General features: G+C 48.5%; 1 protein-coding gene across 1 annotated transcript in view; it reads left to right on the top strand.

Moving 5' to 3' along the window:
• The window catches only part of EZH1 (enhancer of zeste 1 polycomb repressive complex 2 subunit), a 54,484-nt gene that overhangs the window by 2,941 nt on the left and 26,771 nt on the right, over positions 1–24,772 (top strand). Inside the window, exons 2-11 of the mRNA XM_066587343.1 lie at positions 2,896–3,004; positions 6,044–6,164; positions 8,747–8,875; positions 8,952–9,071; positions 12,126–12,246; positions 12,355–12,465; positions 13,604–13,768; positions 14,005–14,109; positions 22,961–23,063; positions 23,605–23,768. Of these exons, the coding sequence (XP_066443440.1) occupies positions 2,961–3,004; positions 6,044–6,164; positions 8,747–8,875; positions 8,952–9,071; positions 12,126–12,246; positions 12,355–12,465; positions 13,604–13,768; positions 14,005–14,109; positions 22,961–23,063; positions 23,605–23,768 (1,183 nt within the window). The 5' untranslated portion in view covers positions 2,896–2,960. The remainder of the gene's footprint in view (positions 1–2,895; positions 3,005–6,043; positions 6,165–8,746; positions 8,876–8,951; positions 9,072–12,125; positions 12,247–12,354; positions 12,466–13,603; positions 13,769–14,004; positions 14,110–22,960; positions 23,064–23,604; positions 23,769–24,772) is intronic.

Raw genomic sequence — 24,772 nt, 5'->3', positions numbered from 1 at the left:
GGGGGAGAGCTGCAGAAATAATTGAGGTCTCTCATAAGAGAGTGATCCCAAAGGAATAAAATGCAAAAAAGCTATCAGCAAACAAAAATATTTTCTGCGCTCACAGAATAGTGCGCATCCACAAATAGTATTCTGTCAAAGAAAAATACATAGGAGTTACACTTACTGGGGAGGAGGGGGGTATGATGACCATGAGCCCCCTCCTTGAAGTGATGTCTCCAAATAGATGTTTCCACACGTATACGAGATGAAATAATAACACCTTTTATTCTCAGATTTCACTAAAATAACGGGCAACGCGTTTCAGTGCGCACAGGCACCTTTCTCAAGCCATAATAAAACAGTATGATCATTACATATATATAGTACAAGAGTCACTTACATTGCATGCTGCTGGTGTCTCTCAGTGGCCGCAGCCATATTGGAGGTGTGTCTCAATTTACCAGCGTCATCATGCCGGTCACATGACGTTCTATCAGTGCTGATGGGACCCGGTGTCAGCGGCCATCTTGGGGGCGTGTTCTAGCAAGCCCACGTCATCGCGCCGGTCACATGACCAGCGTTCCGACGTGCCTCATTATTAATGTCTCCCAAGGGTTGTGGTCATATTTAGAGGCGTGTTTTCATCGAACGTCATCCCGCCGATCATGTAGTCGGCGCGAATGACGTTCTGCCTCTGCCGGTAGGGCCTAGTGATAACGGCCATATTAGGGGCGTGTTGTAACAAGACTAATTTGCATTTACAACAATACCAGACAAGATGAGCTGAGAAGTAAATACTTGAAGGGGTTTTACGGTCCAAAATACTGTTGATGACCTATCATCAGCATAGGTCATCAATAGTTCATTGGCAGGGTCAGTCGACCGGGACTCCGACTGATCAGCTGTGCGGGTGCAAGCTGGCAGCACCGCAATAACAAAGGTCAGAATGAAATCAAGGAGAGCTGTGCCTGTAGTTACAAGCACCGGCCACTACGTGGGAGGTCGGAGCGGAAGCCCCTGCGCCGGCCACTACATAGGAGTAACCTCACCCACTCGCCCCCCAGATGTCTCTACACACCCCTGGGGAGCTCTCTTTAAGGACATCCCTCTTGACCTCTTTCAGACCTTTCATATTCTCCACTGATGCAAGGACCCCGCTCCGAGGTTCATTCCAGGGTATCAAAAATGGCCATAAATTTATACTCCTGAATTCTTCTGTGACGCTGCGACCTGAAGATGCCCTTCAGTATGATAACCCTCATCTGTTCCATGTCCGTGACTGGAAAAATGTTTAGCCACAGGTAATTCCGTCTTTGCCTCTCTAATTGTGTGGCGATGAGATCTCATCCTCGCTCTCAGTTTTTGCCCTGTTTCCCCAATATAAAGCCTCCCCATTCACCGCCCAGGATGGGCCCAGGTGACAAAACCTTTTTGGCAACAGCGTGGCCGGGTAGCGCATCATTTATAGACAACATGAACCTCGGAGCGGGGTTCTTGCATCAGTGGAGAATATGAAAGGTTTGTAGGAGGTCAAGAGGGGTGAGTGGGCCGGGGGATGGCATCATCTCTCCCCAAGAAAAGCACCCAGAAGGGGTGCTATTCCCAATCATTGTTTTACAGACTTGGTAAAAACTCACACATTGATTTGAAGCAATGCTGCCATCCAATAGGTGGCGCTGCAGCGGTATTGTTTCATCATCCTTATTTGCAGGTCTGTAGGAGAAATAACACCCAGGCCTGTGAGCCCCCCACCAACATCAATTGAGAGACCATGAAGCTGTCCCAGTCCTTACCAGAGGATTTACCTTCTCGGCTCATCTTGTCTTCAGTGCAGCTTAGTCTCGCCATGTCTGTGCCTTTTACATATGTGTACAGATCTGTTTCGTTATGCCTGAGGAAGGACCTTGAGAGGTCTGAAAGCTCACTATGACATCATGTATTTTTGTTGGCCATTAAAAGGTATCCTATCTACAAGATTACTTGGTTTCTCTTACTGAGAACAATCACACTTTGCTCTGCTGGCTAACACCATATCAAACCTTTTTTTTTCATTGTCCTAGTCCCCAAATAACGTGCCTAAAAATCCTTCCTAAAATGCCATATCAGTGCCCACAGAGGGACAATGCCCACAAAGTGCTGGCGTCACAGTACCACATCATGACGTTATCATCATCTATCAGCACAGAGAAACATTGGCGCATCCTGGTACCCAAAGCTTAACCCAGCGATTCCCAAATTTTTTCAGGGAACCCCAAACCAATTAGAAACCCCATTGTAGAATGCTAGCGCAGCAGACCGCAGCAGTCATGGCATCCGTGGCCGCGTAATCTGCTGTTGATCAGTGTGACTGGGTAGCGCATCATGTAAAGGCAACTTTTTTTATATGGGTATCGACCGTATGATTGTTTTTTTCTTTATACGCACCCCAATTTGTCTCCCGAACGGCGCATGCGACCTGGTCATCAGACCCCAAAAAGTAAACTTCGCTGAGTTTGTATGTTGTACACACACCGCAGTTTGCCCCTCACCTTGAACAAGGGGGACGCTCTTCTCGTGAACGCAGCGGGCTCTTATCCAGGAGTCTGCCGTATGCTTTCAGCGTTAAAGTGTAACTGCACTTTTTGAAGACTGTCGGCCTGAGACCCCCGCCGATCGCTAGATGAGCCTGTGGTGGCGGTCGTCAGAGCGCTGTCACTGCTTGCTAGTTGAAGACGGCGCAGTAGAACGTATACGGGCCCGCCTTCAGCTAGCGAGCAGTGACAGCATTCGAATGGCCGCTACAACTCGCTCGTTCTTGGGATCGGTGACCCAGCGATCAGAAGTTTTGGCATGCCAATGGTTTTCCCGTCCGCGCAGCGCTCATAGTACTGATTGATCACCTGCATGGTTGCTTATACTCATCTCTTCTTCCAGGTTTGGGTAATTGCCAGAAAAACTCTGCGTCCTCTGTGCGTTAGGAAGTACTTACTGTCTGGAAAATGAGATCCATAACCCTCAAGGACTCGACCAGCTCCTTATCGAGGTACAGATACATTTTTCTATCCCTGCACCCCTCATCTGATTGGGAACTCCTCTGTGTATTGCAGTCACTTGCATGCAGCACAGCCTTCTGTCTGATACTTATCAGTCACCATCTTGATGTTTATATTTCTCCCTGCTTTTTCTTCCTTTGTTCTATGCTAACAATCCCATGATGCATCAGCACAGCACCACATGACTAGTTGCGGCCTGTACCAACTCTGCCAATAACTATCATTACCCTCATGTATGTAGTAAGCCACATATCATAAGTATAGAGTCAGGAGGATGAGCTGTAATCTCCTTCATTATAACTGTGTAACAAGAGGCTCTAATCATCAATCAGATTACGGCATGTAAAGGGTGCTCCCTCTGTGACATCATCGGACCCCCACAATGTAATCGCAAAGAGCCAACGGCTTGCCATGGCACCCGGATGCCAGATACTGATGTCCAAGCTTGCCATTGGCTATGATCACTATTACAAGCGATAAGGCGTTACAGTACATAAGTCCTGCAATGCTTTATCACAGCTGTTATGGTTCGGGTCCCCTTCAGGGACATAAAGAGCTAAGAAAACAAAACAGTGTAAAAAAAATTAAAAAACTTAAAGAAAATAGCAAAAAAAAACCCTTTTTAGGTAATTTTCCTCTATTTGTATAGACAAAAGTAAAAATTTAAGAAAGGCCTCACATGTTTGGTATCATGTATGTAGTAAGCTACATATCATAATTATAGAGTCAGGAAGATGAGCTGTAATCTCCTTCATTATAACTGTGTGACAGGAGGCTCTAATCATCCATCATCAGTAACTGTGATAAGAGTTTCTGTCCCTCCCCTGTGAAGAGCCTATTCGGTACAGTCCATGAAGTGTCATCAAACAAGAAGTTCTGGTGACTCAAAGAGTGACTTCTTTAGAGAACAGAGAGGCATGTAATTCCCAGGCAGTCCCAATGAGATCACATGACCCACCTGAGAAGGACTCTTCAAACTTCTAGATAGAAAGGAATAATGAAAAAACAAGATGCTAGACATTAGAGATGAGCGAACGTGCTCGGCCCCGCCCCTTTTTCGCCCGAATACCGCGATTTTCGAGTACTTCCGTACTCGGGCGAAAAAATTCGGGGGTCGCCGTGGCGGCGCGGGGGGTTGCAGCGGGGAGTGGGGGGGAGAGGGAGAGAGGTCTCCCCCCTGTTCCCCGCTGCTACCCCCCGCTCCACCACGCCTCCCCCCGCCCCTCGGCGCACCCGAGTACTTTTCACCCGAGTAGTGAAGTACTCGAAAATCGCGGTATTCGGGCGAAAAAGGGGCGGGGCCGAGCACGTTCGCTCATCTCTACTAGACATGTATAATTATTTTTTTATTATATTCTTGAAGACCCTTTCTCTGTCCATGGTACTGAATCATTGTCTAGTTTTCACTATGTGTTACTTTGGAAACTTTCCCAAATACTTGATATTACCAGTTATCAGAGCCTTTAACTTTACAGCATATGCGTATAAGATGCCCTTAACGCCACAGGACATAAGGTTACGTCATGGCAGTGGGATACTTGACGTGACAGGAGGTAACCTTACATCATGTGGATGGCACGGGATCAGAAGTGAGCGCCATCTGGCAGCGGGAGCTGGCTGTTACTGATAGCCAGCCTCCTGCTGTAAAAGTGGGGTTACATGAGGAGAGCGACCCCCGCTGTTAATCCCCTACATGTAAAGGGTTCACAGAGCGGGGGGGGGGGTGCTCCCTCTGTGACGTCATCGGACCTCCACGATGTAATCGCAAAGGACCGACGGGTTGCCATGGCACCCGGACGCCAGATACTGATGTTCCGACTTGTCATTGCCTATGATCGCTATTACAAGTGATAAGGCATTGCAGTACATTAATCCTACAATGCCTTATCATAGCGATCATAGCTGCTATGGTTCAGGTCCCCTTCAGGGACATAATAGTAGAAGTAAACAAAATTGTGTAAAACAAAAAAAAAACCAAACCTTTTTTGCTCATTTTCCCCTATTTGTATAAACAAAAGTAAAAATTTAAGAAAGACCTCACATATTTGGTATCATCGTGTCCGTAATGAACTCTACTATCATTTGAACTGTTTATACTGCGCAGCAAAAAATTGTCCAGAAAAATGGAGGCAAAATCCTTATTTTGTTCGTTTTACTTCCCAGAAAGCGCAATAAAAGTGAGCAAAAAAGCCATATGTACCCCAAAATGGTACAACTAAAAACTGCAGCTCATAACGCAAAAAAAGCCCTCCCAGAGCTCTGTCCATTAAAAATAAAAAAGTTATCGGACTTTGATAGCAGTGATGTAAAAAAAAAGGGGTTTTCATTGTGCAAAAGTGGAAAAAACCTAAAAAAAATTATAATATTTTTGGTATCCTTGTAATCGTACCGGCCCGCAGAAAAAATGTATTGTGTCATTTATGCTGCATGATTAACGCTGTAAAAAAAAAACAAAAAAACACTTGTAGAATTGATGCGTTTTCTCTAGAGATGAGCGAGCGTACTCGGTAAGGACAGTGAGTATCGTCCTTACCGAGTACCTGCCTGCTTGCCCGCAAAGATTCGAGTGCTGGCACGGGGTGAGCGCTGTGTTACGGGAGTGAGCAGGAGGGGACGGGGGGAGAGAGAGATCTCCCTCCCTTTCTCCCTGGCCGCTCCCCGCCCCCACTGGCACCCGAAACATTACATGCACCCAAAAATGGTGCCAATAAAAACTACAGTTCGCCATGCAAAAAAACAAGCCGTTATACGACCGCGGGGACGGAAAAATAAAAACGTTATAGCTTTTGAAAAGTGGAGATCAAAATCCCCCAAAAATTGTTGCATCCTTATGACCAAAATAGGCCATGTCCTTAAGGGGTTAAAAACGTACGAGAGGGTGCGTCTAAAAGAGCTGTAACGTGTGCGTGTGTGTGTGTGTGTGAGAACAGCATGGAGGAGCGTCACCTCTTCTACAACAATGCTGGGACATTGCTGGGATCCTTAACGCATAGTGATGGCATTAAACATCTCTCCATTTCACCATCTAGCACAATGGAGCCTCCGAATCCGCAGTACAACAAGTCTCTTCTGTACTGGAAGAAGAAGGTCCGGCTGGAGTATATGCGCCTGCAGCAGCTGAAGAGGTTACAGGTCAACCAGTCTGCCGGGGTGAGTAGAAGGGACCACTGATGGAACTATAGGGGATGCAGGGGCCCAGGAGGCCTTCCTCTCCATATAGGGAGCCCAGTACTATGAATAAAGCATTACAGTTGGGGGCCCTGTTACAGGTTTTGCATTGGGGCCCGGGAGCTTCCAGTTACGCCTCTGCGTTAGGGGGTTAAGAGTAGATAAACTTTTGCACCCGCCCGGCCCATAAGCTTCCAGCTACACCCTAGAAGGGCCGACGCATTCTAGTGTGATGTGAGATTCTAGCAGAAGCAGGGACTGTCTTACTGGATCTTGCACTCTAACTATTTACATCCCCTTATTACTGTTTGTCCCGGAGGATCCGCTGTCGGCTCCGAGGGTAGAAGAGTTATTATGTCATTATGCATTATGTTTCAAGCGGAAAAAGTAACAAAAGTCCATCTGGAAATGCATCATTCCAAACCTCACCACACTTGTAGTAGTAGGCTGTTTAATCGCTTGGCGACATCTGACGGGCATCAGTCTCCCTGGCCGTACCCCCACAACGATATTGCGAGGTGCTGTTTTTGCCATGGCAGCTTGGGACCTTGTGATCGTCCCCAGGGCTGCCATGGATGCTTTACCTATCAATGGGGATGTCCAGGGACTCAACCCAGTGATCACCGTCCATGCTGCCAGTGGATGGGAGAATGCATCTCTAGAGCAGAAGGGAACGGGACGAGGCCGCCGGCGGAGCCTAACGTTGCTCTTTATTTCTCTTAGGCCAGTCTTACACGACCAGATTTGAATAGCGGATTCTGCGAGCTCGCAGGAAATCCATTGCCATAGCAGTTCTGATTACTATCGCATGTGAGAATTGCATAATCCGCAAGCAAAAAATAAAACGCAGCATGTTCGATTTTGCCGCGGATATCCGTGACTTAGAGCCCATTGTTCTCTATGGCTGTGTATATACCCGCAGCCCATACACAATTACACTGCATAAGGGCTGCGGGTATCTGCGTCGCCACTAAACAGGTGTCTATCGCATGACAACTTCACAGCGTTGCGCAGGGTCATGGCCGGCTCACAGCTGTTACTTGCTGCACAGCTGATTTTGCTTACGGCCGTGTGAGCCTGGCCTTAATCGGAGTGGTAAGCCTGACCGTCACGAACAGTGTGACGCTAGGCTCCACCCCCTTTCCGGTCATCTGATGCGTTCTCACGGCCTAGGACAGATTTGTTAACCCTGCAAAAATGCAACCCTGAAGTTTTGCAGTATATTGCTGAAACCATCAAAAGGCTACAAGTTTGGGGACTAAGAAAATAGTAAAAATCAGTTATTTTAAATTAGAAAAAAAACCACATTTATTGCATTTTTTAAAAACCTTTTGGTATCGCCGTGTCCGTAAAGTCCGATATATAAACATAATGCATTATTTCTCTTGCATTCTGAGCGCTATCTAAGAAAAAATAAAAAAAAAGGAAGCACAACGCCAAAATTGGACTTTTTTTGGTTACCCCGCCTCCAAGAAATAAATGTAATAAAAAGTGATCAAACCGTCGTGTCTACCCCAAACTGGTCCCAATAGACACTACAGGTCCTCATGGGCATAAAGAGACCCTCTCAGCTATCCTGATGTGCAAGTACTTACTAAAACAGACATTTCCTGTAACACAACCGTCCAGGAGCGCCAATTGTCAGAACTCTGCAGCGGGCATGTCTCTACACAGTCTGTTACCACGTGGGCACAAGGGGAACAGTAATACTTACTTGTCAGTGTACTCATAGAGTTTTGCTGGAGGAGCAACAGAGGAACGGCCCAGTGCAGAGCTCTGGAAAAAGCTGATCTAGATGTAATATTTCATAGGGATTACAAATATACTACAACGGAGAAATTAACATGTTGTTTTTATAGGTTTTATCTGCAAAGAGATGCCTAAGCGATTCAGTATGGGTCATGTGGCATAAGGCTCCTCCCCCTTCTTGGTGGCAGTGACATCATCCATAACTAAGCCAGCCCCCTTCTGTCCCATGGCCAATGCAAAAACAGAAAGGGGCTGGTTTAGTTATTGGATTGAGCCAGCCAACCCCCCTGAGATGACTTAACGGACACTGAGAAGGTGGAGCCATCTCTAGATCACATGACTCATGTCTTAACCGGGCCGCAAGCGTAGGTGCCGGCACCTCTGCACCCAAACTGTCAGTATCTCTTTCTCCAGATAAACCCTTTTAAAAGGGAGAATGCTGGATTTTTTTTCATTTACGGGCGGATCTGACCCGCACGGAAGATCCGCAGATCAAGCCACCCATAGGGATACATGGGCGTCCGCGAGTGAAATAAAGCATGCAGATTTGATTTGCTGACTTTTTGGCCCATTTCACTGCGGATCTCGCACGGACGGCTTCCATTGAAGTCAATGGAAGCCATCCGATCCACGGCCAGTCCGCAATTGGCAGAACCTTATCTAGCTTGCGGTGCCTATAGTGTAGGGGACAGTCGTGCTTGAAACGCATTGAATTAGTACGGGTTAGCGCTGCGGTAGTGAGTGATTTGTAGAACGGCTTCTCCTCCATTATGTCCCTGTAATATCTGCTAATGCTTCTACGTTCCTCCCATCAGGCTGAGTATGTGAACAACCTGGGGAAAATCGACAAGAAAACAAATCTTCTAAATGAAGAGTGGAAAAATCTCCGACTGCAGCCGGTTCAGAGAACAGATCCATCAAATACACTTCCTTTTCTGAAACAGGTAACCTTCTGCCAGTAGACGCCAATAGTGCTGCTGTAAGCCGTGTAACAATAAACCTGCTTCATTCTCTTCTCAGTCCACCGTTGAAAGTTCCTTCCCTGATTTTGCCGTCCAGACCGTATGTACGAGGTCTCTGAACACGGTAGCGCTCGTTCCCGTCATGTATTCTTGGTCTCCCCTCCAGCAAAACTTTATGGTACGTTCCGTTACATCTCATCAGTGTCCTAATAAGTTATTGCTTGTGGCTGGGATCTTATCATGTCTTGGGCCGATTCTTCTAACTGAAGATCACAACTACAAGTCGAGGCAATTCCCGCTCCGCGCAGTCAATCGGGATGTAACTTGGGGCATGTTCACACAGCGTAGAATTCTCCATGTGGATTCTGCCTCTAAAACCGCAGCAGACATCTACAGCTAAACAAAAGGGGGGCTGCTCATATTTTGGTATGGATTGGCATGTAGAAGTAACCCTTTCAGTTGGCAAAGTCCAGTTGCAGAAATTGAAATGCCTTTTCGCATGGAGAAACGACATGTCACCTTGGAAGTTTCACACACAGATTTTGCCCATTGCCAGGGCTATGTTCACATGCAGATCTGCGGCAGAATAGATAAGGATTTCTACTGCAGTTTTAGAGACTGAATCCGCATAGAACATTCTGCAATGTGAACATACCCCTAGGATTAGTTTTCAGTCAATTGCCGCTATTGAAATTAACCCAGCATTAGAATAATTGTCTCATGTTAAACATTACATCATGGGAAATTTAAAGTGAAGCTCCCTCTTGTATCGTGTTGAAATTCTGTGCTGATAAATTTCTTGATTTTTGGCCCTATGATTGAGAAAAATAAAGCTTTGACCAACAAGCCAAGTTCCCTGCATAGGTATTAATTTAATAGATGCCATTTAAATGCTGCAGTCCACCGTTAGAGGGTGCTTGCTGCATCTCTATTATGGAGTTTAAGATAGAGCTGTATGCAATTAGCTGCTGAGCTCCCTCTAGTGGTGGCTTAACCTGTTAAATGGACACTAATGTTTCACACAACTTTCACTCATCTCCCAGCCTGTGTGTGTATCATTAGTCTTCTAGTATACAGTGGTATCTTGGGATGCGAGCGCCTCAGATTGCGAGTTTTTTGACTTGTAAGCAGGCTCTCTCCTGAATTTTTGCTCTGATTTACAAGCAAAAACTCGGAGTACGAGCCTGCTTGAAAGGCAAAAAACTCACAAGCTGAGGCTCAGGGTGAAGTGTATACTCGCCTTTCACTGGCATTTCGTCCTCGCAATGGTCTGCGGCACTGCTGCAGGCTGTCACTCCCTCCTCCACGCTGACAGAGCATTGCTATCTGGATGCGGGGCTTGAATATCCCGCCTCCAGCAAATTAATGCTCTGATTGGTTAACTCAGCACCGCGTCAGCCAATGAAAGCCAGTGCTGGGTTAACCATTCAGTCATTCAATGAAATCATTGAATGGCTGTGATTGGTTAACCCAGTGCCGGCTTTCATTGCCTGGCGCGGCGCCACTACTGCGCCACACAGCTCTGCTACATGCACATCAGGCACACACACAGCTGTGGTACATCGGCATGTGACAGACACACACAGCTGAGCTACATGCCATGCACCTGACAGACACAGCTCTGCTACATGACATGCTCCTGACAGACATGACATGCAGATGGTACAAACACAGCTCAACTACATTATATGCGCATGACAGACACAGCTGTGCCACATCACATGCACGTTACAAACTCAGCTCTGCTTTATGACATGCGCGTCACAAACACAACTGGACTACGTGACATGCGCATGCTACAAACAGCTCTGCTACATGATATACATCCATGCTGTCTATACACATTACACGTGCAGCACATTAGACAAACAGCCACTCGCAGCTCTACTACATTTATGCTGACTGCACACATGACACACACAGCTCCTGGATACAGTGATGAGCCCCTAGTCATGTGATCCCTTACTCCACCCACACAGGTGATCACATGTCCTGGTACTTTCTGTTGGCTTATCCAGTATACAGTACTAGCAAACTCCAAAATGGTTCCTCCCACAGCAGTCACCACCACAGGTCCTACAGCCCGCCAGATCTCTGTGATGGCGGTAGGTCGGTGTCTACTGTCAGGACCGCTGATCTCTGGTGGCTGTAGGTCGGTGTCTTCTGTCAGGACTGCTGATCTCTGGTGGCAAGTTGTGTCTGACATAATAATGGCTTAGTTGTATTCTCAGTGTGTTAGGATCAGCTATGACCTCACCGGGGGCAGAGCTATGATGTCGCCAAGGGCAGAGCATGAGAATTGCTCACTCATATACTTACATACTAACGGACAAGTGGTTGTTAGCACTTAGATATATGTATGTGCGTGTATTATAATCTATCTCTGTGTGTGTATAAAATACAAGTTTATTTCAGCTACCCGTTTCGGCACCATTACATGCCTTTTCCAGCTGAAAATACAAGTATTACATACAGACATTTATACGAATGAGTTACTTACACCGAGGCGTCCATCAGCGGCATCATGTGGTGTCTTCTGACGTCATCATTTGGGAGGGATTCCATTCCCTCTAACTTGTTACAATCGCCTGACCTCGTTTAAAACGCAACATGCGTTCCAATATATAAACAAACTTTATCGTTCTTCTCTAGGTTGACAAAGACGCATTAGCTGTTTTGCAGCTTTTTGTGAATAATCATATACTATTCTCATTCATATATATTACCAGGTTCATTAATATAGTGACCTTAAAATGTATAACGATTAATACCTGGTTACATTAATGAACCTGGTAACATATGATGACGTCAGGAGACACCACATGATGCCGCTGATGGACGCCTCGCTGTGAGTAACTCATTCGTATAAATGTCCATGTAAGGGCTCCTGCACACTGGCGTTTTTTTCTCCACTGCGCTGTGAGAGCAAAGGTGAAGTCTCGCAGCGCAGTGTGAGAAAAAAAACGGCATCACGCCGGGATATCTCCAGTCTTTTTCAATGGGGCCAGCGGCAGCAGCGCTAGCCCCATTTAAAAGAAAAGGAGAATGCCGCGGACTTCTGCCACAGCTGTCACAGCTGTGGCAGAGGATTCCTTCATCCCCGTGGTCCCTATGTTTTCAATCGGGCTAGCGCTGCTGCCCCCCCCCCCCCCCCCCCCACATGGGAATGGAAATATATACTTGCAGGACTTGAGAACAATCTATCAACATCTCTTTTCTGCGTGAATTTTAGGTGGAAGATGAAACTATCCTGTGTAACATCCCTTACATGGGAGACCAGGCTAAAGAGGAGGATGAAATGTTTTTAGAGGAACTGGTCAGTAACTATGACGGGAAGGTCCACGGAGAGGAAGGTGCGTTTTTAGTATCGGACCTTCGTTGGGTTTTTCAATTACAAGCGAGTTTCATTGTAATGATTATTGCTTTGGTCATAATGCATTGATTTTATTTTCCATTCACAGAGGTGGATGTTCCATCCGCGATGAGCTCTAATCAACGCTTACACGACCGTGAACGTCTCTTTATGTATGGTCGCTCTTTCTCAGATGGACGCCATAGCACATCGAAAACGGGTATGCAAGAAGCCAAAAGGGTCATGCTGATTTAATTTAAAGGTTTTTTTCTCGCGCGGACGATCCGCTCTGTATCCGTGCGGAAAAACTATTGAATCAACGATCTCCCGCAAGCATTTAAAATTCATTTACGTAATGACTCACAGGTCATCCGCATCAGAAATCTGCATGTGCCGTGCGCATGAGGCCTTAAGTTTGTTTTGAGTGGGGCTGACCTGCAGTACCAGACAAAGGTCATAGGAAGGAGTGGCGCTATTTTTGTAAGAAGCTGCCATGTTTTTCTAATTCGCAACAATCTTTTTTAAGGAAAAAAAAACTCCACTTGGGTTCTGCAATGAAGTATGTAAGAAAAATTTGAAGGACAGCTACCCAACTTCTCACAGTGCCTTTTTATATTCTGCCCCTCACTCTTTCAAAGCCTTACATATTCACTTTATGTAAGTGGAGCTCCAGTCCTTGATACAGTCTACATTTATACAGAACACCATGCTGGCCTTGACAAAGAGAATATCTGCCTCTTCTCCCCATCTTCTGCTTTCCAGTAGATGGATGGACACACGGTTGGCCTCCCCCGGATTTATGTTGAAAAGTGTCCGTTTAATATAATATTTCAATGTAATCTACATATTAGTTTACAGTTTATTTTAATGGAATTAAACGGGTTTTCCAAGACTACAATATTTATGATCTGTCCTCAGGATGGTTCATCAATAGTTGATCTGTGGAGGTCCAAAACTCGGCACCCTCACTGATCAACTGCAGTACTCGGGTGGGTACCATGAGCTGTTCGCAGGCGTGTGACATCCCATTTGTTGGTTACATGGCCTGAGAGCAGCTGAGTCCCATTCAAGAGAATAGAATGGAGTGCCGTAGCGGGCACAGCCACTATACAATGTACGGTGTTGTGCCTGGTATGGACTCCAGTGACAGTCACCCAGCTGATCGGTGGAAATCTCTTGTGATGGACGCCCACTGATCAACTATTGGTGGCCTATCCTTAGGACGGGTCATCTATACCGTACATGATTTGCTTCACTCTTTTAAGCCTTGAGTGATTCAGATGCACACATTTCTGTCTGAACTGCTGGCTTTCTTAGACTAGGGAAGACTCTTAAAGCTATGACTTGGTTCTGTGCAGGCGCTGGCTTTCTGGATGACACTAGCTTTCTGGAGCTGGTCAGTGCTCTTCTTCAGATTACAGATGAAGGGGACAGTGCGGAGAGTGAGTCTGTGGGAAGCAAGGGGGAAGAGGTGAAAGAAGAAGGACCCATGACTCGAAAACGAAAGAGAATTGCTGAGGAAGGTAGATATTCATTTTCTAGACCCTTTTTTGAAACGGGCGCCTTGTTTATTGACATACGACTAGTGGTCAATGCGTCTCTGGTTTACGATGACTGTAGTCGTATGCAACATTTTGCTTATTTTGCCACAAGTTTCTTCTTGTCAAATTGCCAAAAGTATTATATAAAAGTCAACATTAGAAATCTAAAGTTGCATTTTAGTTTTTTTTCCTAATGCATCTTTCTTTCAAATATACAGGTGAGATCCAGGCCGCCCCAGGAAATAATTCTGCTCCATCGAAGGGCCAGGCAGAAAGCAAAGCAGATGGAGAAGATAAAGTGTCTTCTCAGAGCAAGACAAGAGGTTAGGAGAGTTTTTAGAAGGCCTAATTCACAGTGCCGTTATGTTATTAGGCGGGGAACCGAGGTGTTTGGTTTAGGGGATATGGTATGCCTCCCTGAAGAGGTACAATGTCCCAGCGAGGTGTTTTTGTGTTAATGCCTCGCATCACTTCAGGGAAGTAGCAATCCTCTTAGCCGCGGTGGAGGATCGCATTGTTTTCAATGGGTAAACCTCCTATCGCACTCGTGTGCACTTCGTATACTGTGTGAAACTATGCCGGCCTCAATGAAAAAGATCAGACCTGCTGCAATTTTTTTTTTTAACCCCCCACCCCCCTTTCTCCTTCCTGCGCGATGTGATGGGGGAAAAAAGAATGGGGCTCATATTTGTGCATCTCAGAATGCGCAAATCTCACATGATTTTCTCGGCCGCGTGAAAACGGCCTGAAGCAAAGCGGCTACTGAACAGTTTCTCACTCGTCACCAGATTGGAACACCTGTTGCTTGTATTCACTGTCGAGCGACTATTGTCAGGGAGGCTTTACCTAGAAAACCATCATCAGTAGAAAAAAATTATATAATAATAATAATCTTTATTTATATAGCGCCAACATATTCCGCAGCGCTTACAATACAGGGGAAACAACACAAGATAACGGTTACATGAAGTAATCAATTGATGGATACAGTAGGGGTGAGGGTCCTGCTCCAACGAGCTTGCATACTACAGATAATGGGGTGATACAGAAGGTAAAGGGGCTGGAGATGTTCATGGTGTGGCGAGGTGGAGAGTGAGGGATGCTATACACACAGACAATGGTCAGGCCATATAGTGGTGGAATCGGTATGACTTCAGGGGGCGGTTGATTACGGCTCGCAGGGATTACAGTCAGTAAGATAGGGATGTTATTAGGCAGAGTACAGAGGGGTTTGGTTTAGGGGATATGGTGTGCCTCATATGGTATATAAACAATTGTATTAAATAAATCTTCCATGTAAGACAAGGAGGAAACAAGCAAAAACAGGAAGCTGTGCAAAAGCATAAGTGAAGAATCACCTCTTAAACATTTAATGCACATAAATAGAATGCCTGCCAGTTGCTGAGAAAAACCACATCAAACGATGGGACGATCCTGCGCAGTAGTTTATGTATGTGCAAAGTAATTCTCATTGCTATTTACGACTTATACGGTACATGCGCTGATTATTTATCCATGTACCACATCAGTACTTGGGACCATACTGCCCAATTGTCTATATATGTACAACCCCTTAATGTGGATTTCTCGCTCGTGTCATTGGGGGACACAGCCAAGACCGTGGGTATAGCTACTGCCACTAGGAGGTGACACTAAGCACAAAAAAGTGTTAACTCCTCCTGCAGGCTATATCCCCTCCTGCCCACATGAGGCTAATCAGTTTTTAGCTTAGTGTCGTAGGAGGCAGGTGGTCCCGACTTTTACCTTTTTTACTTTTTCTTTTTTTTTTCGTGGAATGACCAGGGAATAATGGGGGGGCAGGACTCTCCCCGTTAACCCACCGAGGACGGCGAACAGAGGTGAGCTACAACCTTCTGTTGTCTGCTGGGTCTCTCAGAAGGCAAGGAGGCACACTCGGCTCCCAAACCGAGTGTGACCCGCCAGCCATAGAGCCCCCCGATACTCCATGGTCCAACATCCCCTCCCCACAAAGGGACGACGATGGCAGGGAGGATGCTCTGCTGGAACCGGGCTACCACCCCTCGCACATCGGGAGGTAAGTATGTGCATTTATTGTTTTTAGCTGTCCCCCTGCTCCTGGCTACCTCTGAGATCACAGCTAACCTTCCCGCGGCCACTGGGCACTATGTGCTGACTCCCCCGGGCCCCTGGGTACCCCTCTCTCAGCCTCTTGACCCTCCGCCACCCTCCTCTCACCTGGCAGGCTCTCTCGCAGGTCGCGGCCTTCATCCGTGGATCGCGGCCTCCCCTTGCTTCCAGCGGCTTTTCCTTCTCTGCAGGTGGCCTCCGGGCCGCGGCCCGGCATTCCTCGGGCCGCGGTCTTGCGGAACTCGCACCCGCGCTATACGAGATCCGGCTAGGCCGCAGACCCCTCCCCACGACTCGGCGGTGCGGTGGATACTCCTCGCATACCCTACCCCGCAGGGCCCGCGACGCTGCGGCGGCGCCTTGGTCCTTCTGCCGCGGACTGCGGGGGGTAAGACTCTCCAGTGGGGTCTCGGCGTGCCTTCGGCGGTGCGGCGTTGGGCCCCGGGGATTGCCTCCGAAAATTCAGCTCCCGGCTCGGGCCTACTTAGGCACGCTCCTAAAGGGGTGGAGACTGGCTCAGCACGGGCTCTATTGGGCAATCATCGGCCAGCACGCCAAGGGGACTCCGACATTGCTGGTCAGCGCTTGGCTCCGCCCCCTGCACCTCCCAGAGCGGCCATCTTCTTCTCCTGGGACTTGTGGTGCCACAGCAGCGAGGGTGGACACAGCCTGGACAGCCCCAGAAAGCCCAGAACTCCTGTTGGACTGGGTAGGCTCTGCCCTGGTGGCAGCTCTCCTGCACTATCTCCCCTGCATATTTCATCAGCAGAGGCAGGTTGCATGTGCCATGCGCTGCACTATGTCTGACTCCAGAACTCAAGAGTCTAGACAGGGAGCAGCTAGAGCGACGCACTACGCTTGTTCTCGCTGTAACGCAAAATTTCCATGCGGGCAGGTAGAGCCGTGCTGACTGTATCGCTCCGAGGCAGGCGCCTGTACAACCTAAGGCAGGCGCCTGTACAACCTAATACAGGCCCCACACCCATGCAGCCCTCACCCTTAGCAGAACCGGAGTGGGCCCGCTCCCTGGCGCAGGCAGTCTCTAACCTTACGCTCGTGTCTACCGTGATCTTGGATAGGCTGGACTGCGCGGTTCCCCTCGGTCCAGACGTGTCAGGCGGAGATGACACGGTCAGGAGAGATTCCTCTCATGCTAGACCGCGGAAGCGCATTACATGGCCAGGCTCACGGGAATCCTCTAGGTCTCCGGCATCGCCGAGCCGTGCTGACTCTCCCGGGGCTACTTCCCTTCCGTCCTCCAGGGAGAACAGCGGCGCTGAGGCCGAGTTCTCAGGGTCTCTCTCTGACCCCGACATCGAGGACGAGCAGTTGCCCAACCTTTCCGAGATGGTAGACAGCCTGATAGTGGCTGTGAGGGACACTTTCCAGCTTCAAGAGCAGCCTTCTTCCGCGCCCGCGCCGTGCCTTTCCTTCCGGCGGCCCCAGCGGTTACTGAAGACATTTCCGCCTCATGATGACTTCGAGGCGGTTCTGGACAAGGAGTGGAAGTTTCCAGACAGGCGCTTCGTAAAGCTGAAGCGCCTGAACGTCCTCTACCCCTTCCCGGAGAATCTGACTAAAAGGTGGGCGACGCCGCTGACCGTTGACCCGCCGGTTTCCTGCCTGGCGAAGCACACTACCCTTCCCATGGCGGATGCGTCATCGCTATGGGATACACGTGACAGGAAGATTGACGCGCTTGCTAAATCATCCTTTGAGGCAGTGGGGTCTGCTCTTAGACTGACTTTCGCCTCTACCTGGGTTAGCAGGGCTACCGCCGAATGGGCTAAACAGCTGCACAGAGGCATACTAGCCGAGTCTGCTCCAGAAGAACTGGCGGACATCGCCCGCCAGATAGAACAGGCGGGCAGATTCATCTGTGAAGCTTCCTTGGATGCGGCGAGGTTCATGGCTCGAGCATCGGCGACGTCTGTAGCCACACGTCGAATCCTGTGGTTGAAGTCTTGGGACGCGGACGAATCCTCCAAGGGATCGCTGACTAACATTCCCTTCGTAGGACTGCGACTTTTTGGAGCCAGGCTGGACGAGATCATCTCGGAAGCCACGGGGGGTAAGAGCACGCACCTATCACAGAACCGTCGGAGACAACCGGCAGCCCCACGATGCTCCAGTTTTCAATTTCGTTCCTTTCGCCGTAGTAGCCCATGCGCGCTGGAGAATAAAGGGAACACCCAGGACCAGGCCCAGAAGAGAGGACCATCATTCAAGCCCAGGCCGTCATGGCGTACCAAGGGTCAGTCCCCAAAGGCCAGGAAGGACGGCTCCCGTACAAAGTCGTCCGCATAAAGGCCAGCCCCCACCCATGGTGGACAGGGTGGGGGGACGGCTTTCCCAATTCGCTACGGTCTGGCTGGCACAGGTCTCAGACACCTTGGTACAGAAAGTCATTTCGGAAGGCTACACGATAGAATTTGCCGAGTATTCTCTCGACCGCTTCTTCAGCTCCAGGATACCGGGGTCTCCGGTGAAGACCTCCGCATTTCTTCGGGCGGTCCAAGAACTTCTCAATCAAGGAGTCATAGTGCCGGTCCGGTTTTCTCAACGGTTCGCAGGTTTTTATTCAAACCTATTCGTTGTACCGAAGAAGGACGGATCCGTCAGGCCGGTCCTAGACCTGAAGAGGCTGAACCAATACGTGAAAGTGCGTCGCTTTCACATGGAGTCCATTCGGGCAGTAATCGCATCCATGGAACCGGGAGAATTCTTGTCCTCAATCGATATAAAGGATGCCTACCTCCACGTCCCCATCCGACAGGCGCATCAGAGATTCCTTCGGTTCATGGTCCAAGGCGAACACTTTCAGTTCACCGTGCTTCTATTCGGCCTGGCAACAGCCCCCAGGGTGTTCACAAAGATCTTGGTGGCAATGGTGTCCCTCCTCAATTCCCAGGAAATCGTTGCGATTCTATATCTGGACGACATAATGATAAAAGCCTCGACGTGGAGGGCCAATATGGAGAGTCTACGCAATACTATGGACACGCTGAACAGGTTCAGATGGATCGTCAACCGGCAGAAGTCGTCGCTATCACCGGCACAGAGCATGGAGTTCCTGGGACTCCATTTCAACACGGTCCTGAACCGGGTTCTGCTACCAGCACCGAAGCAATGCGTGCTTCAGAAGCAGGTTCGCTCCTTCCGCACCCGTCACGCGATGACTATCCGTCACTGCATGAGGGTGCTGGGACTGATGGTAGCGGCTTTTGAGGCAGTCCCATTTGCTCAATTCCATTCCCGGCCTCTGCAGTGGGCTATCCTGTCGAGGTGGGACAAGTCGGTGACGTCACTCGATAAGAGGATCTGGATTCCGCCGAAGACGCAACGCGCCCTACGGTGGTACAGATACATATGTGCCGATCCTTCCTACCCTTCCTGTGGCAGATCCTGACCACAGATGCCAGTCTCTTCATCTGGGGAAGGACCCTACGGAACCTGGTGGCCCAAGGAACCTGGACCTGGCAGGAAGCCTGGCTACCGATCAACGTCCTGGAACTTCGGGCCATATTCTGGTCACTGCAACACTTCTCCCCGCAGCTAAAGGGTCACCCAGTCCGGATCCAGACGGACAACGCGACAGCGGTCACGTACGTAAATCATCAGGATAACCCGCAGCAGAAGGGTCATGCAAGAAGTCGAGGGAATCTTAGCATTGGCCGAAACGCATGTTTCCGCATTGTCGGCAGTCCACATACCGGGGGTGGACAATTGGATTGCCGATTACCTCAGCAGGGAGACAGTCGACCTGGGCGATTGGGAACTGCACCCCGAGGTCTTTCAGGAGGTTTGCAAGCGGTGGGGACGACCGGATGTCGATCTCATGGCATCCAAGTTCAACCACAAACTTCCGAACTTCGTGGCAAGATCAAGGAATCCCAGGGCATGAGCTGTGGACTCACTGGTGGCTCCGTGGACGGGATTCCAGTTTCCGTACGTGTTTCCACCTTTCCCACTTATTCCCAAAATTCTCAGACGAATCAGGAGGGAAGAGCTTCCGGTAGCTCTCATAGCCCTGGACTGGCCACGTCGGATGTGGTACGCGGAACTCGTCGACCTACTGGCAGACGCCCCGTGGCCTCTTCCACTGCGAGAGGACCACTTCTTACAGGGACCCCTCTTCCACCACAGTTTATCCACGCTACATTTGACAGTGTGGCTATTAAGACCGAGGTCCTGAGAGCTCGCGGATTTTCGGAGCCGGTAATCCAGACTATGATTAAGGCCAGAAAACCATCTTCGGCCAAGGTGTACTACCGGCTGTGGAAAAACTTCCTCCTATGGTGCGAACAACGGGGATTCCACCCGATGCGCTTTTCCCTGGCTCGACTCTTGTCCTTTCTTCAAAACGGCCTGGAAATAGGACTCAGTTTCAGTTCCCTCAAGGGTCACATATCGGCGTTGTCCATCCTCTTTCAAAGACCATTGGCGGCTAGGTCGGCAGTACGCACTTTCCTACAGGGGGTTGCGCACGCCACTCCACCTTACCGATCCCCGATTCCTACCTGGGACTTGAACCTGGTGCTCGATGCACTGCAATCCCAACCGTTCGAGCCGATGAAAGAGGTTTTGGCAAGGATACTCACCTGGAAGGTGGCTCTGCTTGTTGCGATTACCTCCATTCGCCGAGTATCGGAGATTGCCGCCTTATCGGCAAAACCACCATTCACTGTCTTCCATCAAGATAAGGTGGTACTGCGCCCGATCCCTTCATTCCTGCCCAAGGTAGTCACGAATTTCCATCTAAACGACGATATCGTGCTTCCGTCTTTTCTGCCCATCCGCCGTCCACCTGAGAGAAAGGACTCTACACAGGTTGGACTTGGTAAGAGCCTTACGAATCTACTTGGAGCGGACAGCGTCGTTCCGACGGTCCGATTCCTTGTTCATCATTCCTGATGGCCCGAGGCTTGGTCTGGCGGCCTCTAAGGTGGTCATATCTTGCCGGATATGTCTGGCAGTGGTGGAAGCCTACCACTCCAAGGACAGGACGCCACCGTTCCGGGTGACAGCACACTCCTCAAGGGCAGTGGGAGCTTCATAGGCATTTTCCAATGGGGCATCAGCTTCCCAAGTATGCAAGGCGGCTATGTGGACGTCTTTACATACGTTCTCAAAATTTTATCGAGTGCATACCTATGCCTCGTCAGACGCCTCTCTCAGACGGCGAGTCTTACAGACGGTTATTAACTGACCGTATGGCTCATTTTCTCCCACCCCAAGAGGGACTGCTCTAGAACGTCCCACGGTCTTGGCTGTGTCCCCCAATGACACAAGCGAGAAAAAAGGATTTTTGGTACTTACCGTAAAATCTCTTTCTCATCTCCTTCATTGGGGGACACAGCACCCACCCAGATATTTACAGGTTGTATCCGGTTCAGATATTTGGTTCTGGTAAGTTGCACATGGTGCGGTTGTGGTTTACATTTGTAACCGTTATGCCTGTTGTGTTCTTGTTCTGATCCTGCGTGGCTGCTCCTACTGCTGATAGACAAACTGATTAGCCTAATGTCGGCAGGAGGGGGTATAGCCTGCAGGAGGAGTTATCACTTTTTTGTGCTTAGTGTCGCCTCCTAGTGGTAGTAGCTATACCCACGGTCTTGGCTGTGTCCCCCAATGAACGAGACGAGAAAGAGATTTTACGGTAAGTACCAAAAATCCTCTTTTTCCCAGAAACTGGCATGCATGCTATATATTTACGTTAATGTGTGGTGGTGATTATTTGAGTGTCTGCACAGCTTCCTGTTGTTACTTGTTTTTTCCTCCTTTTTATGCACTTTTTTACAGATTAAATTATATTGTTCTACTTAAAGGGCAACGCCCGTGAATAGTTATTTTTTGTTTTTTTTTCATTCGTTATGTAGCTAGCTCCCCTTGTATGTATGTCGGCTAGTATTACCTTGGTCAGTTAATCCTTTCTATCTGAAACTCCTGGCCTCTTTCTCGTCAGGTGATCTTAATTCTGACTAGTTGATAGTTACTTGGGTTTACGTCCTCTCATACTGGTCAGTTTTACAGTGAGCATAAATCCTGTGATTGACCCTACCACATATGCTCTTTATTGGGGAGCACAGACTATCCTATCGCCGTTACTAATGATGATCACACAGCTGATGTCAGTTATAATGAAGGAGATAGTTCAGCATCCTCACTGTATACTTATGGTCGGTAGCTGATTTGGAAGAATATAGACAGTAATGATAATTAAGCTGTCCCCACTGCAAGGCTGAGATGATACAGACACATAGGATTGATGGCACAGAACAGTGAAAATGAAAGCCGCATCAATATAGTGCCTGATATGCATCAGACAGGAGGCTGCACTGCATGGAAGTGACTGCAATATACAAAGAAGAACCTCCCAGAGTGTGGCAGGCAATCAGGTGAAGGGTGCAGGGATGGAAAAATAATTTGTAATCATATATTCTTTATCAGTTTGTTGATGGTAGTCTCTATGGACCGGTCGGCTAATGTGTTTCGGAAATGATTTTTTTTTTCTTTTGTCATTTCCCTGATCTGTACGGGGGTTCAGGTATTAGCGCTTTTGCCCAGGTGTCTGGTGAAAGGTGGCTGTTCCTGTTTTTAGTTTTCTGTGTGTGCAGTTTTACAGGTGGCTCTGACATCCAGCGGCTCGCAGCTCTGGAGGCGCCAGCGTCTGTTGGCATTTGTGTTTTCACCAGAGATGAGCGAGTATACTCGCTAAAGGCAATTGCTCGAGCGAGCATTGCCTTTAGCGAGTACCTGCCCGCTCTAGACAAAACGCTGTAGACAAAAGGTTCGGGTGCCGGCGGCGGGCAGGGAGCTGCGGAGGAGAGCAGGGCGGAACGGAGGGGAGATATCTCTCCCCCCCCCCCCCCCCCCCCCCCCCGCTCCCTCCTGCTGACTGCCGTTACTCACCGCTCCCCTGCTCCGGCACCCGAACCTTTCGTCTCGAGCGGGCAGGTACTCGCTGAAGGCAATGCCCGCTTGAGCAATTGCCTTTAGCGAGTATACTCGCTCATCTCTAGTTTTCACATTTGATTAAATTTCTTTGGGATGTTTTTGCTTTAGGAAACAAGAGAAACTCTAAAACCCATCTGCCAAGTGATCTCATCTTCAGTGCTATCTCTGCTATCTTTCCGGAGAGAGGCTTTCCAGAAGAGGTCAAGAAAAGGTAAATGATCCACAATTGGGCCCAGTGCACACGGGTGTATTTGCATTGCAGATTCCGGAGTGGGCGTCCGCCTCCGGATTACGCATAGATGTGCTATAGAAAATTGCTTTTTCCTGTATACGAGCGGAAATCAATGGTGATTTTTCCACTCACTGAGAGAAAATCGCAGAATGTTCTATTTCAGAGCAGATGGCTTCCATTGAAGTCAGTGGAGGCCGCCCGATCCGCGGAATCTGCATTATCGTGTAGCGACGGTACAGTGTCATCTGTTCTGCGAATGTGCTAGCCGGCACATCAGCAAGACCGATCCGGACGGGTATGCAGAGTTCGCCGGCCGGGCTCCGGGGCATATGCTGCTGCGAGATCCCGCATGCGCAATCCGACCCGGCCGTGTGCATTCGGCCTTACGGTTAAGCTTCTAAATGACTTAGAATATACTGTATATGTATCCCAAATCCAAAACGTGATTATTTGTGAAAAAGTATCTCCCACTAAAATAAAAATTGGACTGAATTGCAACTCGTACACAATGTGTTTTCAGGTACAAAGAACTGACTGCGGCACCGGACCACAACATACTTCCTCCTCAGTGCACTCCGAATATTGATGGACCCTTGGCTAGATCTGTGCCTCGAGAGCAGTCCTTGCACTCCTTTCATACTCTGTTCTGCCGCCGCTGTTTTAAGTATGACTGTTTCTTGCACCGTAAGTCGTGTGGATTCCGTATCTCCTCTTGCACATGTTATACCTTTAAGAGACACCATCTTGCACAAGTGATGCAAAAAGGACTGAATTGGTACAGTACACTATAGATTGCCAGATCCCCTTCATTCTTGGGGGGGGGGGGATCTTGTTGTCTATCAGTCTATGGAGTAGAACTTGTAGACTAGTGAAAGGCCTCGCTGAACAGATCACCTTCACTGTTGCTCATTATGTACAGGAAGCTGCAAAATCTAAGAGGGCAGGACAGGATAGGGTAGGGGATAGATGTGTGATCGAGGGAAGTTCTTACTGCAGGAACGCACAGTGATCGCGAGACCAGTGCATCCAAATAATAGACTGATATATAAAACGAGACAGCTTGGTCTGGGGAAAACGTGTATCTGGATAAAGAACTGAGACGGAGATAGAAAGCAGAGGGTGGTAATTAATGGTTCATATTCTGATTGGGCCACAGTCACTAGCGGGGTGCCACAGGACTCAGTACGAGGCCCCATTCTGTTCAATATATTTATCAATGACCCGATAGAGGGGCTGCACAGCAAAATATCAATATTTGCAGATGACACAAAATTATACAATATAATCAATGCAAGGGAGGACAATGTACGGCTACAAACGGACCTAGATAAGCTGCAGGTTTGGGCAGAAAAATGGCAAATGAAGTTCAGTGTTGATAAATGTAAGGTTATGCACATGGGCAGGAGAAACGGATGTCACCAATATACACTAAATGGGGTACAGCTAGGGAAAAGTGATATAGAAAAAGACCTGGGGGTACTAGTGGATTATAGATTAAACTGGAGTAACCAATGCCAATCTGCTGCTGCAAAAGCATATAAAGTCTTCGGGTGCAAAGAGTTATATGGGTGAGGAACGAGAACATTATCCTCCCACTATATAAGGCACTTGTCAGGCCTCACATGGAATACTGCGTACAGTTCTGGACACCGGTGCCCAGGAAGGATGTTACAGTGCTTGAGGTGGTT

Source organism: Eleutherodactylus coqui, chromosome 13 (assembly GCF_035609145.1).
Source record: "Eleutherodactylus coqui strain aEleCoq1 chromosome 13, aEleCoq1.hap1, whole genome shotgun sequence".
Classification (NCBI taxonomy): Eukaryota; Metazoa; Chordata; class Amphibia; order Anura; family Eleutherodactylidae; genus Eleutherodactylus; species Eleutherodactylus coqui.
This window is presented reverse-complemented; position numbering and strand designations above follow the sequence as displayed.